Genomic DNA, 17,500 nt, shown 5'->3' with positions numbered 1-17,500 from the left:
AAATAACAACAACATCTAAACAAACACTCCATTGCTATTGGACTTTCTCTCCAGAAACCAACCTGCCATTTTGCGGTTCCTCCGTGCCCAGGTGCCGGGGGGCCGAGTACACAGGCTGGGTGGGCAGCTGGTCAGCACGGAGGGTGTTGGGCGGGCAGGGGCCGGCACTCACCGAGGGGTGGGTGCGGTACAGGACATTGGGCGAGGAGCTGTGTTTGGGGGAGCGGGATTCCGCTAGGCCGTGCAGGTCCGGGGTCGTGGGTGAAGCCAGGTTAACTTCATGGAATCCTTCAAGGGGTTCGCTGGCCATAGCCTCAGACTCATCATACAGATCGCTGAGAGGAAGGGAGCGGCACACAGACGAACATGGATCAGCTACACTATTGTGCGATGAATATACAATTTATTAGACACCTTTTGTGTTTTGTAGCAGAGTGTACTAGATGGGTGGAGGTGCACCTGTACAGAGCAATTGCATATTTCCTCCTCACTCTCCGTATACAGCACATAAGCAGCAATAAGGGGACCCAGTTTGACTCCTGCTGCAGTTTTGTTTGACCCTACAGAGCCACACAAACCAGACACAAACAACAGGAGCAAGCAAATATGAGACAAATAGGTAATAAACTAAACAACCACCAACAGTGAAGGGGAGAAAATACATTTTACTTTTGATTCTTTTCTGTAGACTATATAAATCCCAAAATGAGAAACAGGATTTTTAGTTTTTATAGATTTGCAGTTATAATTTAATAATTGTTGTTTGCACATCATTATTTCCAATCAAAAGTACTTGTAGAGGAATATGAAACCAGTGTGTGGTGCTCCCAAAATATTGATTGCAATTAACATAAAACCGAGAGACTAAAATAAATTCCAAGTTGTTCTATTTCATAGCAAACTGAGTTATTCTTTTGATCAAATTTCTAATCTACATTGGGATCATAATATAATATGCCTTTATGTATAATAAATTAGGGTGACAGGTTGACAGCATGGATTGGTCCATTGAGACGCACAGCAGGAACAGGAATAAAACATTATTTATTTCTGCATTCATCATCCCGCCACTCACACCTCGTGTGCATTACTCCAGTTAAATCAACCAGCTTAATTATTTTATTTGCTCATTTGTGTCGTTTGCGTCTGGTGTGCATTGCCCTTTAGTGGTTTAGTTTTAGACACCCCAAATATATTATGCATTTCAAAATAACTCTGATTAGAGAAAAGCAAAAACCAAATACAGTGTAAACAACACTACATATTTTATGTTTGTTTGTAATTGTCACTAGAGGGTCTGTAGCAAAAGCTTTAGAGAACTCAGAGATCAAATATGTTCAAAATAGGACTGAATCTCTTTTATGCCTGACATTTATATCACATTAAGATACGTGTATATATATTGTAGTATTATAGTATATGGTCTCCCTCTGTACATTCCAAGTCCTCTGTTTTAAGAATCTTAAGTTTTCGCAAGTAAATCGATGCTTCAGTACATAAGAATCACGTACCATTCTGAGCAATAGTTTCATTCAATGGCCCCACTGGAATACACTTAAAAAATAAAAAACACTTCTGAAGTGATCTCTGCAGACGTCTTCTCAGTTTAGCAATTCACCATTCATGTATCTTTGAAGCTGGTCCTGAAAACAACAACAAAAAGACAACTGAATGGACTAGAATATGACACTGCCTAAGGATAAAGGCAAGCATGACATTAAAAAAACAGGTTCTGTATATATATGTACAGAAATTATTTAAGTTAACAACACATAGAGCAATAGGTGCAGTTTATTATTTATATATAAACTTAAAATATTTCTGCACCTACTCTATATATATATATATATATATATATAAGCTGGAGATTAAGGGGTCAGAGGCTATATCAGACACGCTGCGCTGCTCTTGTCAATTCACATTATTACTATACAATAGTTCTCTGTAAATAAATATGTCAATGCATCAATAGAGCATTATAAGCAGTCATAGACAAAAATGAAGGCACAAAGAGGAAAAATACGATTTCCCACGCAAACATAAAACAAAACAGTGTGATAGTTTTTCTTCTAGGGTTTTAGATTTAACACTTTTTAAAAAGATGACGACCACCACAGTACTTGCATTTTCATGGAAAACCATATCGGAGATAAGTATGTGTGTGGCCTAAAGGTGCATTCCCCACTTCTCTCTTCTACCACAGCATGATTATGGAAAGGTTTCCAAAATGTGTTGTCTTTAAACAAGGGATATAATGGCATACAACCTAATAAATCTAAATCTGGAAATAATATATAATAATAATAATAATAATAATAATAATAATAATAATAATAATAATAATAATAATAATAATAATAATAATAATAAATCTATAAAGTAAAATGAAACTGGATCCATTATGTGTTGTAACTTGTGTTTGAATGATTTCACTGATTGCTTTGCACTGCATAACGAAGGGACTTCTGTGAGTAAGGCTGGGCAGTGAAATGGTTACAAAGGGTTGGTACCGAGTGATCTGCCACACTGAGGAGACACACCCAATGTCATAAACCAAAGGTTACATGGAATGCCTCATATTTTGTCAACAATGGTAACTTAGACTTGATGTGGAATATGCAAGTATGTCACTTTTGAATCACATAGGCATGAGGAATGTATAGATCAAGCAGAAGTAACATGATATTTCGGGAATACCATTTCTGCAACAGGCATCTGAGGCTCATTTACCATGGTCAAGGCACTTCTTGCATCTCAGACCTAAGTGAACATTTATTTTACGTTTGGTCTGTGGCTGTACTCTAAGTGCCAAAACAACACTTTCCCTGGGGTACATTTAGACTTCTTAGCCCTTGCATGTCAGTCCGAGTTCCATAGTAGCTAATGGGGTTGTTTCAAGTCATTGCCATTTCACTATAAGCATGCATCATGTGACAAACATAACACAATGAAGACAAGAATGTGAGCTTGTCACTATGGCTACAATCAGGTTGGGGATTTTTTTTAAACATTACACCATTCATGGAACTCAAAATGAAATCACAGAACTCTGCATTTTTCAATCCTGCTTAACAATTCTAAGCGTGTAAGTCTCAGCTCTATAGGGGATATATATTTGTTTATTTAGGCATTTAAACCACCAACCCTTCTAGTTTTTAGTACATTGTATTGAAACTCTGTGATTGTTCCCTACCCTGCCTCAGTCAAGCAGGGTTACAGTAACATCACATCAGCTAAAGGATTGCATTGTCCTTGGGCTGTAAGGAAAGAGCACAGGCAACCCAAGGCAGAGGCAAAGCCACGGGACTAATGCGAGATCGCAGATACTGACAAAGCCAATACTGTAGCTGCCTGAGCTGGAGGCTGCGGTCTTTGTGCCTCTGTAGCGCTGCAAATTGGGAGTCCCTGGATGAGACAGGTCAGCATCCACCCCCCCACCCCCGCCCCACAGCAGCGAGGTACAGGGCATGCTTGCTCCAGCAGCTGATTTCAAAACTGAATGATATTACAAAGTCACCTGCTACTACTCGTAATCCAATTGCAATAGCTCTTGGTTATGCCTGTTCGAAGCATAGGGAATAAAATATAATCAGGTGTAGGTTCAGATCACTCGTGAGGTTGCAGGCAAACCAGTGTTTAAATCCCCCCATAGTGAGCAGCTGTTTTAACATGCATATCTAGAACACATTTATAGAATGACAACATTTACACCAGAGGAATCGGAGGGAGTAACAGGTTTGAACATTGCACTGCCAACCCACAACCTTCACCAGACTGCATGAGCGATACCAGCAGACAGGCAGCACTGGAGACCACCCCCCCCGGTCGGCCTAGAGTTACCACCCAATGAAAGACAAGCTGGAGGGAGATTGGTGGTGTGGAACAGAATATATTAATGTCACCAGACACCTATTATCTTTACAGGCCATGTTAGTTTACTTTGCCAGTTTGTTTTCTCATGGACTACAGAGTCATGTTTTTCAGACGTCACTGGGTTTGAACAGCAGCCAAGATGACAATACACATGTGGTTAAAATGTTCCTCCTTGACTACAGGCTTTTGCTTTTCCTTTCTAGAAGTAAAGGAGGAATACCAGTAATTAATTTAATCACAGAACCAGTGGCTAGCGGGCTAGAAGTCCAACACACAACTTTTCTGAAAAACACAACCTTCCAACTGTAGGAACTTTAAACTGATGTTAAAAAAATATAAATAAATGATGTCACACATTCAAAGTTATATAAATGTTTGCTATATACCAGGTGTCTATCCAAATACAACAATGAACACAACAGTTTACCACAGATGTGACTTGCCATGACACAATTTCTGCATTCTGGGGGGAAGTGAAATATGCCATAAATTAATAAATAAGTCTGGAGCCTAGCAGACCTGTCAAAAAATATTAATTCCTACTGGCTGAAAAGCTCTGACTTTGCAGCCTCAGGCACAGCAGTCTTCTTCACAGCCTCTAAGAATCTGACTGGTCCAACCTTGGAAATAACCCCCTGCCACAGCCTGGCGCTGCCGGGATCATCTGCATATTGAGTGGGAGGAGGAAGGGGGGATAGTGCCTGGCATTCATGTGGCTTTCAGAAAATGCAACAGCAGAGTGCTTGTGTATTTACAGGGCTTTAATATGATAAGAAGAGCAAAAGAACAATATTCTTCTTCATACTTACGGAAAGCTTTATTTTCCGCTACAATGCCGAACAGAGATACGCTGTGTTTTATGGAGGGGAGGATTGTTGTTTGTTTTAAAGAGCAGAAAAAAATATCAATAGGGATAATCTGCATTACAGTACTAACTAAATTCATAATTCCCTGCTGAGACAGTCCTTCTGGCAGAAACAAGCACACAAAGCTGCTGGAAAAGAAGGATTTTTGTTACCAACGCTGAGCTGAGCTGAGCTGAGCTGGAGCCACCTGTCATGTGAAAATGTCAAAGTCTGCCAGACAGCTAGTGTGCAAGTTAAGGGAGCCTGTGGAATACTAAAAGAGTGTAGGCATGGGAGGATTTTCAATTCAAACAATATTTCTGGAGTTTGTGTATTTGATTTTTTTGGGCTGCTTTAAAAAAAAAAAAAAAATTGCTATTGTTAAGGGCAGGAAAGGGAAGAGTCGCTGTTCATTCCCATTCAAGAACAAAGTTTGTCATCAGTTAAGCTTAAACAAAATAAATAAAGGCAGACGATTCCTTTTTATGTCATGCTCCTTTACTAAACATTTACTAATGTAATCCATTATTGACTAAAAACTGACGAGCGAACGGAGGTAAGCTGAGCATTCTCTACGCATGGAGACTTCCACTATACTGCAGATATTCAACAAACCTACACAGTATTCTCATGCAAGGACTGTTGTTTGGTGTGATCCCCACTCACTGTAACAGACACTAATTAGTGAGCCTGGTTCTCTATCTATATTAAGCAACCTAAAATGCTTATATATGTATGCATTTCTCATGGCTGCATCCAACATGATGATTGCAACTGTGACGGTGTGCCATTTCTTGTCCCTGGCATCATCTTGGAAAGCAGTTAAAACACCTTGTTATATCTGGATTTTGGCAGCCTTACTGACTCATTTCCACAATGTGTTGGGGAGTTACCTTTTATATAAAACTCCCTAAAGAGTTACGAAACAAATCTGCTTTTGCATTCCAGAGTATCCACACTTACTGAGTAGGCGTGGTGTAGTTCAGACTGAGCCACCGAAAACACACACAAGATATGCTCAAATGCTCAATCACAACGCCATAAGGCTTTATGAGAAGTGCATGTGTACCATAGGAAGGATCCATTATAGGAACTGCACAAAGTTCAGTCCATAACGAGGGAGCACAGTTTCTGCTCACACTCATCCCTATCCGTCCCTTCACTGTGGTCCAGTCTCTATCCCTTAGCTGGGTCCTGCCAGCTGTTCCTCTCCCCTATGCATTGCCACATGCTGTGCGAGCGAAATGTAGCTGTCAGTTCCCCTGGGAACCAGCTGCATTTCAGATAAATGTCCTCCCAGCTGAAACCTTAGACTCCAGCAGCTCGGCAAGGGAAGCTAGATCTCTTTACACTCACCCAGGGGATGCTGCTCAGGAGCTCATCTGTCGAGCAACCTGCATACATTTCTAATCACTTCATTATGTGACCCTGGGCCCTAGCTAGCAGGTGATGCCTTAAGACGGAGCCTGCAGATGGGTTGTCAAGGTGCTCTACACACTCTGCAGTCCTTCTCCTTCTCTGCTCCACTCAAGCTGATTTTTAGTGTTGAGGGCCCTGCATAAAATATGCCTTATCTTCTTATTTTAAATGGTGCTCTGGCTGACAGAAACAAAACAAAAAAACATGAATTTGCTTCTGACAGCCCAGGGCCTTCTCCTTTTCCACTCATTAATTTATAATATTAGTGAGTAAGAACAAAACAAAATGGGGTCAAGGATTCAAACTACATGTAGCATACAGCACATAAGGGTTCTGTGCCTCTCTTGAATAGCAAGGAACAAATAAAATGTTTAAACAAAAACATGTTAAGATCCCATTGTTGAAAAAAACATTAACACCTTTCTTTGAATACAAAACATATCAAGTTATGTAGCTCCAGGTAAGAGCAAGCTGTTGAAAAACTATTATTGCTCTGATTTTAGGCAGCATTTTCTATGTATAAAAGTCAGTTAACTGTGCAGAAACTGTATAGATACTGCTTATTATTGAGAATGATTTGCAATAAGATTCCCTTTCAGAGTTTGGTCATTAAAGTCTGGGAAGAGGTGATTGAGCGCATTTTCAACAATGACATACAGTATGGCAATGCTATTCATTCAAACAGTATATGGCAATACTATTCTACATCTAAGAAGTGAATGAATGTGTATAAACATTTGATAATCAGCTGATCTGGAGAAGATAATTTTCTCATACAATATTGAAAATGTAATTGAGCACTTCAAGAATGTAGGCTTTCTGGTATTCTTTAGCTAAAAGCCAAATATGATATAATGGTGCTGAAATGCTTGATACATTTGCACACATGACGTGAAAAGAACATCAGAAATATTGATGGTGCTAAAGTGTATAACATTTTCAATATGGATGTCATTTCAAAAGGGCAAAGTGTGCTTCCCTTCTGCGATGATTTAACGGGTTATACATTTTGACGCAGATGATAGAAGATTAATGGTGTGCATCTGTGTGGAAGGGCTCCTTAAGGCTGGCGTTAAGAGAGACGTTTAATTAAAGTGGATTATTGACCTGAATAGCAAATGGATTTCAAGCACGATTCAAAGCGTTCAGAAAGAATATGAATCTGAGCAGCGCTGAACAGGCACTTCTGACTGCTTACAGTATCGTCGCCCTTGCAATCAAGGCCCCAAATAATTTCAATATGACAAACAGAAATATTTACTTGAAACCACGAGTACCAAAGATTTTATTATACTTTACCACAAAACATGCATTTCTCACATGCACTGCTCCCAAGCCGACACAATTAAAATAAACATGCACAAGATCTCTGCCTCTTTTAATTTTCTTCCCTTCAGATATGTAATCTTTTGATGCTCATAAAAGCTTTTTATGATGGATGCTGAAAGAAACAATGTGCTGTATATCTATACAGGAGAGAGACCACAATCAGCTCCCCAATGCAGTCTCAACAGACCACCCACTTAATGTAGAAGAGGACAATGTATTTGCTAGGTTTTCCTTGGCCAGATCAAACTGCAATGTAATCCAATTGCATGACTCTGTAGTGGCTTCATGTTCTCAAATACAATTAATCAGTAAAACAAATGGTACATAAATAAGATTTAAATGCAGGTCTTTATATTAAACTGTCCTCAAAAGGTCAGCAGTCTAATTAAGTTTCTACAAGCATCCAAAACTATCTCTCAATACCTAAGCATTACTGAGAATACAGATGACTAATCAACTACATTTGTATTACATTGTATCAGGTTAATCTTTATAAAGAATCCCAGTCAAGGTGCAGGCATAGTGACCTGGCCATTCCCTTCCTTTGCCACTAAATATACAGGGGTCTTGCTTTCAATGTGAGGATAATACATGGATAACGTTGTTGATGCTTCTGTACACCTGTGTCACTGCCAGTGTGAAGAGCCCAGTTTGGACTAGGAGTCACAACCACACAGCCAAGAGGCACAGATGGCCAAAGCAATGAAGTGTGAGGCACTCCCCAGCTAGCAGGCGTCCTAATAACACACAGGGCAGTGTGGAATTATGCAGGCTATGGGTTGAAAGGACCAAAGAGGAAAACTTATGATACCTTCCATTGTCAATCAAGAGTCCATTAAACTCAAAATAGCTTTCAGGCTTAAGAATATAGTTAGAGGATACAGGAAAAAATACAATTTTGGGCACTGAAGCATATGCATAACATTTAAACATGGAAGAAAGCACAAGGTCAGACTGTCCACACTTCTATTCACTATATCGATCATATAATCAATTAATGGTGTCTGAAAAAAGACCTAGTTTTGAAGATATCACCACTAGAATCCAAACTGGGTAACACCCGTAAGCAATAACAACTAATTTAACACAGTTCATGCCAGGTAAATCAGTTGCAAGTCATTCAAGTAATTGTGCTAAATCTTATGTCATTATATAGTTGACCAGCCTCCTGCACCTGCACTGCAATGCCCAGTCAATATATATATATATATATAGATATAGATATAGATATAGATATATAGAAATATATATATATATATATATAGATAGATATATATATATACATACACTCACCTAAAGGATTATTAGGAGCACCATACTAATACTGTGTTTGACCCCCTTTCGCCTTCAGAACTGCCTTAATTCTACGTGGCATTGATTCAACAAGGTGCTGAAAGCATTCTTTAGAAATGTTGGCCCATATTGATAGGATAGCATCTTGCAGTTGATGGAGATTTGTGGGATGCACATCCAGGGCACGAAGCTCCCGTTCCACCACATCCCAAAGATGCTCTATTGGGTTGAGAGCTGGTGACTGTGGGGGCCAGTTTAGTACAGTGAACTCATTGTCATGTTCAAGAAACCAATTTGAAATGATTCAACCTTTGTGACATGGTGCATTATCCTGCTGGAAGTAGCCATCAGAGGATGGGTACATGGTGGTCATAAAGGGATGGACATGGTCAGAAACAATGCTCAGGTAGGCCGTGGCATTTAAACGATGCCCAATTGGCACTAAGGGGCCTAAAGTGTGCCAAGAAAACATCCCCCACACCATTACACCACCACCACCAGCCTGCACAGTGGTAACAAGGCATGATGGATCCATGTTCTCATTCTGTTTACGCCAAATTCTGACTCTACCATCTGAATGTCTCAACAGAAATCGAGACTCATCAGACCAGGCAACATTTTTCCAGTCTTCAACTGTCCAATTTTGGTGAGCTTGTGCAAATTGTAGCCTCTTTTTCCTATTTGTAGTGGAGATGAGTGGTACCCGGTGGGGTCTTCTGCTGTTGTAGCCCATCCGCCTCAAGGTTGTACGTGTTGTGGCTTCACAAATGCTTTGCTGCATACCTCGGTTGTAACGAGTGGTTATTTCAGTCAAAGTTGCTCTTCTATCAGCTTGAATCAGTCGGCCCATTCTCCTCTGACCTCTAGCATCAACAAGGCATTTTCGCCCACAGGACTGCCGCATACTGGATGTTTTTCCCTTTTCACACCATTCTTTGTAAACCCTAGAAATGGTTGTGCGTGAAAATCCCAGTAACTGAGCAGATTGTGAAATACTCAGACCGGCCCGTCTGGCACCAACAACCATGCCACGCTCAAAATTGCTTAAATCACCTTTCTTTCCCATTCAGACATTCAGTTTGGAGTTCAGGAGATTGTCTTGACCAGGACCACACCCCTAAATGCATTGAAGCAACTGCCATGTGATTGGTTGGTTAGATAATTGCATTAATGAGAAATTGAACAGGTGTTCCTAATAATCCTTTAGGTGTATATATATATATATATACACACACACATATACACACACACACACACACAAAAGACTTCACAGTAATATCAGGCTGACAGATTTCCACATTCCCTCAAATGTTTTGCCCAACACCACCACACAGAATTGTCTATTTAAATCCTAGACATCAACCCTGAACAGTTGGCTCAATGAAGACTGCAGCTCTTACAAACCTCTAGTCACCAGCTACAAATTACTATTCTTTTGCTGGATTTAACAAAGTCTGCAAGCACAAAATCCCATTTCCTTTCTATTGATTTCAGTCTGCAAGCAGCATTTGAAACCCTTTGTTCTGACCGTCAAACCTGAAACAACCTTTTCCTGTGGTGTGATGCCTCGAATTGTTCAACATCTTTTGTTACAAAAGCATAACGGCATGTATATGGTAAAAGTACAGGTAATTCCACATGATGGATTTGCACTGTGAGGTCAAAGTTCATGCACAAGAACCCAGTGACTGGGTAACTGAACTCGAAAATTCAGGAGATGAATTGCCTTATCGGGTGTGCAGTGCTAATTAATCAACTCAAAATCAATCTGAAATTTCACAACTGGGATTCTCAATCTGTTTATAATCAAAGCCACATCCCACCCCTACCAATCTCTCTTCCTTATCATTTATAATGCCAATAGGGAGATATTATTAAATCGGGAGGGATCTCCAGGATTTATGCTGTGTTATTACATTTTGTAGCTGAAATTGTACACAAGATCTAGCTTCCGAGTACTGAAGTAGTGCCTGACATTTTTCTGGAATTCAAAGTAAACAAAAGGTACTGCAGTTAAGAGTAGCACTTTGTTTCGTTTTGTCTAAGCTGACAGCACAATTAATTGATTTTGGTAAGGAAGGCACTACATGAAACAATCTGAATTGTAGAGTATTGTCATTAATCCTTGGCAGCTACTGCAGAGTTATTTGTGCATGACATGACTAGAAATACAGAGCATGCACAAATTCCTAGACTGGAGAAGTCAAAAATCATTTCAGTACTCCCTCAAGGCTGCTGGAACACAACGCTCTCTCCCGTCATACAGCATCAATCAGGAATCGGTTCCTTCAGAGTTATCATGCAGCAAACTGACCAAATTCCTCAACAGATGTTAATATATCAACATCTTAGATCCCAGACAGGATTAAGTATTAAGACTTCTCTGCAGAACATTGATCTAGATTTATTGGAATGCACTGAAATCATCGTCACCCATTCCTTGACTTCTGGAAGTAGCAGGGAAACTCACACACTTGGCTGAGTGTGGCTACCTTCACTGTGAAACCACTCCTATGAAGAGCCTCAAGGCGTGTTCCCGTCTTAATACACAAATGCCATTAGATAGTCCAAGTCCTAGCCAACGCTATTATTCACCCTTACAGGGCAGCAAACAATCTACTGTGATATGAATGGCAATCAACAAGCAGAGCAATCTAATCATCCTTTATTATCGACTATGACTTCAGAAGCCTACATCACAAACTAAAAGTGACCATTTGTGGAGAAATCCCAGGCAAATGCATTGTTACTGCTAGATATGACACAGGTAGGGGCTTCACCATGCAGCAAACAAAGATGGTATAGGAGTTGCTGTAATTTGGCTAATAGTAAGTGACGGGTGTTGCGTAAGTGGGAATCCAGTGATCAGAACAGAGAGTGAAAAATTTAAGAAATTGTGGAGAAGCAATTTACATCCAGAGAGACCTGCAAATCACCCCATGTGCCACGTCTGCAGGAGGGAGATTTGTATTCAAGAAAAACTAGTGTTTTCACTGTGGATGAATTAGGATCGTTTCTGAAACACTATGTGAATACACCGATCAGCCATAACATCAGCTCAGGCTGATCGGTGTATATAGTTTAACTGTCAATCAGTTTTAGTCTACATATTGGAATCATCATTTTACACGGGTGGTAATTTGAAAAATAAATGGTTACAGTTCAGATAAGATTTTATTTAAAAAATAAAATCTATCAATAACTGGATGGATTGACACATGTTCATGACAGTGTATTTTTCTATGAGGTGGATGTAGTCCTATTTCTTATTGTGCAATATTTTTTTTGTTTGTTTTTTATGCATCTAATCAATTTAAGTTCTGTGATGTTTAGTAAGTAAAGACCATTACATAAATGGATAATGGATTGTATGCTTTATGCTGTAATGGCTTTCTACAATATGTAGCACAGGTGATAGTCATGATGCAGAACTGAGAGGGACTTCATTGCTTTGGCTTACTGACTTATAAATAAATAAAGTTGCTTTCAGCTAATTAATAATTATTCTACTCTGTTATTCATAGACCAGGAGCTAGGCCCTTTCAACAGACCATTAACATGGGTTCTATCCATCCAATGGAAAATTGCTAATATAATAGCCATCCATACAAAGGGGGACAAAATGGAGATAGGTAATTATAGATCAATCAGTTTAACTAGTGTTCCATGTAAAACTTTGCGGGAAATGAATCATAGTTAAATTAGAAGAATGCCTATATGGTGACAAGTATTCATGGAGGGTGTCATCATGGGAACAACCAATGCAAAGAAACGCAATTTGATATATTGCCATGCTGATAACATTCCACTTACACATTGTCAAATGAAAAGCTGCAGGAATATAAGGTACAGTATGTCTGTAGATTTCGAACTTATTGTGTTGAAAATAAAGAGTCAAAAGGGGAGAACCGCAGGGATCTGTTTCAGAATGCTACTTGATTGCTTATTGTGTTCATCTAGATATTTTGAAGAGGCAGTAAAAAGATTACTAACAGAAGGCTTGAATACCATTAGTTAGGTTGTATAGAGAGCATTACTTTGAGTAATATAGCTACATTTTGCATTAAAATGAAGTTACGTTTTCAAATTAGGGTTACATTTTGGTCAGGATAGGGTTAGGGTTAAATCCCTTATAAACACAGGCTTTCATTAAGGTTAAGTGCTGATACTATATAACGTGTATTGAAAGCCAAGGTAGGGCGATCATGCAAAGCAAAGCGACAATCCATTCACCTTTTACAATTATATAAATACTGTTTTAGATTATTATTGCTAGTTGTATTGTTAGTTGTACTTGTTTAGTTGTAGTTTATGTCTTTTAAATAAAAAGCTATACAGTGTTGTGGCAAGATTGTTTTTATTATTACCAAAGTTTGGCTATTTATTTATTATTAAGTATATTATTGTAAACTAATAAGCTATTTATGTTGCATTATATTGCAATTATATTGCAACAAAGACTTGTTTTTATCTGTAGTACACAGGAACATAAAGAGTTATTGAAAAACAGAATTTGATTAATTGTTTGCATTTAATCCATCATATATTTTCATGTTAAAGCAATTTCATCTGTTAAAACATTATCATCATTGTTTTCAAAATCTGGTACCTGGGAAGGGTTTACATTTTTTCATCTGGAGTTGAAGAGGTTAAGGTGTGTTAACACAAAACCAAATTGTCATGTTTGTGGCTGCACAAAAGTGGTAGCCTATCACTTTCAGATATTAAAACTCCTGAATGGGACAGACACATTCAACCCCACTGACAGCTTCCAGATAAACAATGATGCTTTCCTGTCTAAGAATTCATAACAAGAATCTTAAATATTCCTGAAGGACTACACGGTCTTCTGGATTTTCTTCCAACCAAGCACTAAACAACCACATTGGACTGATCAGATAATGAACTGGACTTATTTAATACTTCTTTAAAACCTACCAATTAAGCTGTACTTATTACAACTTGAATCAAATTAATCAAATGTCTGGGAAACCATGAACTGTAAAATGCCTTAAAACAATGTTATATAGGCCTATGTCGAATGGATAAAATAACTCCCCCCCCAAAAGTGTTATTATACATATAGTTCTTCTAAAAAAGCTCTCAATTTCAGTAAAACATCTACACCTTGTGTTGACAACAATACCAACAATACATACCACATACAAGCTGGTGCGGAATTACACACCTCTTCTGAGCTCATAGTGCCAAAAAATCATGCGTGCAGTAAATACATTGGATATTTACATTCAACCACACTATGACAGGCAAGCCAGAAAGGAATCTCCAGGAAGGGCTACTTCAGCTGTGCGTAAAACCAGCACAGCAGGAAAGAAAAACACAAGCAGCTTAACAAAATGACTGGGGGTTTGACTAAACAACCAAGAGGAAAGGCTTATCAGTAAAAGCAAGGCAATGAACAGCATGTGTCTGCATGTGTGCCATTGGGAGTGTGGCTGTTGGTGAGGCCCAGAAGATTAACCGTGATTCCTGTAGTGTAGTGTAGTGTAGTGTTGTGTAGTGTACACACACACACACACACACACACACACACACACACACACATCATTTCAGAGGAAAGACGACAGTGGAATTCTGATGGACACAAAAGTTTTATCCTGATGAATGTAATTTTCAAAGCGCATGAATCTCACAAAATAAAACTAATGGAAACAACTAACTGTATCAATATTTCCATTACTATTATTAAGAGTAAGTGTTTACAAGCTTACCCGAATGCATACTTGACTTTACCGATTCTCTTGGCACTGTACAACCCCCTCACCCTAGCCCGTTTTTTTTTTTTTTTTTTTTTTTTTTAATAGCCGCCAGCTGGAAGAGGTGTTGCTACTTTATTTATTCAGATCACTGGGGTACTATAAATAATACACGAGTGCTGCAAATCCACCCTACGACAGGTCACATTTGTCTACAATAAATAAAGCCAGGCTAGCATTTTTCTGTACATGGACTCAGCTAATGATATTAGAAGATCAGCCTCTCTTCTCTTCTGTGTGGTATGATTAATTACACCAATCTGCTTTTATTACAAAGGTACATCATTCTACTACATCCTCACTTGGATCTTTAATACAAAAATAATTGTGCTACTCAATAAGCAGGACTTTTACTTGCTATTACCAGGCAATACCAAACATAATGGAAAATGGCAGACCACATATGCTAACATAATATAAAAATCCTATTTAGTGGCCTTATTTAGGGTTCTTTTGCAGGGATGCAATTATTATTTTTCAAGGGTGGTTTTAAATGAACACTGGAGAGGAGGTTACAAGAAATGGACACCAAAGATTTCAATTCAACAACAAAAATATGGGCTTTAATGATAAGAAACCAGGTTTTCATTAACACACCGCCCCCGAGTCACAACATGACAAGCTATACGCTACAAAGAACTCAGTTCTCACTAATGTAGGCTGGAAATTGTAGACTACATCTTTAGACTACTGGCAAACCACAGTTGCATAGTGCTGAGCAGAAATGCTTAAGAACGCTTTGGACACATTTAATTATTCTCAGCTGCTCAATACAATAACTTTATTTGGGAGCAGCAACTTATTATAAAACAGAGAACAGTTAAGTAGAATAAAAACAGTGACACAGAACCCAAGTCCCTGCCAGGGTTAGTTTTACCATGGTTGTTATCATGCCTATCATAATGGTGCACTCCAATTTCACTGCTTTGTATTCGGTGTTATAAATAGGCCTAGCTCTTTCTATGCTGTCATCAGTTTGTCATTTTTTGGAAAAACAAAATCCTCAGGAGCCACCAAACAAAACAACTATTCAAACTGACACATTGTTTTGTGTACGTTTAAGTCATTCACCTTTTGTGCACTCAATTTGTTGCCACAATTCATTTGACATGAAAAAGATAACACTGACTCATAATCGGCTACATTTAGAGCATAGCACAGACCAGGAAAAAATAAGGCATGCCTTTATTCTGAATTGTATAAGTATCCTTCAGAATCAAGGAACAGATAAAATAAGTAAAATCATTACAAATACAATTCTTGAGATGTCTCCAAGCTGATACAAATGGTTTAACACAAACTCAAGAAGCAATGTAGTTCATTATGAGAGTATTAATGTAAAGATCTTATCTGATGTACACAGTAATCATGTTCATATTAATTTGAGCCTATTCTGCTATTGTTGTTTGCATATTACTAACCACTAAACCATGACATTCACAAAAATATCCATGTTGTTGTTAACTACTAGGCTCTGAATAAAGAAATTAAGATTCCTCATCCAGTACCCATACTGTGCTTAGTATAGCTAATTTGAAAATGCTTACAATGTCATATTCAGTAGGATTTCCTACTAGCTCTGGCGTTAATTCAGCCATGTTTAAGCTTTGCTGTAAAAGTACCGTTGGCTTCAATCAGAAAGCACAGCATACTGTATTCCCTGTGCATTCATTTCTGGACGGAGGAGAGATTACACATGCCTCCTACACACGGGCTTGGTATTGCATTACAAGATGTATTTTGCACAGAAGAATCATTTTCAACATGAGCCTTTTCCAGCTGGGATACATACGTATTTTCCCATTTTCCTGCAAGCTACAGACTGGGGCGAAACTGTTGGCCAGTTGCAAAAACTGCAGGGCCAAGAGCAGAAAGAAAGCAGTCATCGCCTCGCTGTCTCCGACCCCATTGCACTGCGCACCATTCAACTTCAACCATTATGTGTTGACGGCTACACGAATAAAAGACAAATAAAAACTTGACAAGCTGTCATTCACAATCAATGAAACACTGCCCACCTCGACCGCCTGTTCAACAGTACAGTAATGAGCATCAATCCTCTTCATAACAGGACAAGCCCAGATCGCTCGGTGAGCTCTGATTTAGAGAGAAACTGCAATTTCTACCTTGTCAATCATTCAAATAATGTCGCAAGTATTGCATACAAGGAATAACAATTGGTCAAATAATCACAATGTACAGCTTTGAAAACTTAAACGGGACAGATTCGTATTAATTAAGTTAAACAGTATTGTTGCATGGCCAGGCTGCTTTTTCCTTCTCTTGCTGTACTAGTATATTGTGTTTAAGTGCAGATAATAAGCAGAGACATGTGCGTCTCATCCCCTGCACTGGACTGCTGGTACCAGTGCTGCGCAGCCGCAGACAGGCTCGTCTCACGTCAGTCATACCCGCTCCAGTCGTGTCCAGCGCGGCTCTGGGCAGGAGAGCAGCCGCAGCTCCAACACACGCAAATAAATCACCGCCGTCAATGTGAGGGAAATGGTCCGCAGAGATGCCGCTAACTTGTGCTTCAGACACGGATGGCGAAAGGCACAATACAGACACGGCTCCAGTCACCTGCTCCTCTCCTCTCTGTGTGGCAGCACACTGGGAACCTGCCGCGGAGCACGCATGCGCACACTGGCCCGTCTCTTTGTGTTTACCTAGACGTCACCACCATCAAATACCATAATATCGATAATAGAAGTTCACAGGGCATTTGCTTTTCTCTGTGACATTTTAATACACAACACAATTCTGTACAATTATATATACAAAGTTCGGGTCAATACGTGGCTCTTGGAGATATATATGTAGATATATACATATATATATGCGTACCACACTGCTTTCCGGGAAAATGCAACAACCCATCGTCATGTCTCTCATTATTATTATTATTATTATTATTAGTAGTAGTAGTAGTAGTAGTAGTAGTAGTAGTAGTAGTATGTGTTGTTG

At 39.1% G+C, this 17,500-nt stretch overlaps 1 protein-coding gene across 3 annotated transcripts in view; it reads right to left on the bottom strand.

Annotated features, from left to right (window-relative positions):
* The window catches only part of rab3ip (RAB3A interacting protein (rabin3)), a 31,391-nt gene extending 14,221 nt beyond the window's left edge, over positions 1-17,170 (bottom strand). For all 3 annotated transcript variants that reach the window (XM_066723640.1, XM_066723641.1, XM_066723642.1), the window contains exons 1-3: positions 16,948-17,170; positions 1,512-1,643; positions 63-335 (exon numbers count right to left, since the gene is read on the bottom strand). In XM_066723640.1, the coding sequence (XP_066579737.1) occupies positions 63-310 (248 nt within the window). In that variant the 5' untranslated portion in view covers positions 311-335; positions 1,512-1,643; positions 16,948-17,170. The remainder of the gene's footprint in view (positions 1-62; positions 336-1,511; positions 1,644-16,947) is intronic.
* Between the last annotated feature and the right edge of the window lie 330 nt (positions 17,171-17,500).

The sequence above is a fragment of the Amia ocellicauda genome, chromosome 15 (assembly GCF_036373705.1).
Source record: "Amia ocellicauda isolate fAmiCal2 chromosome 15, fAmiCal2.hap1, whole genome shotgun sequence".
NCBI classification, from domain to species: Eukaryota; Metazoa; Chordata; class Actinopteri; order Amiiformes; family Amiidae; genus Amia; species Amia ocellicauda.
The sequence above is the reverse complement of the archived record's forward strand: the minus strand, read 5'-3'. Positions and strand labels throughout refer to the sequence as shown.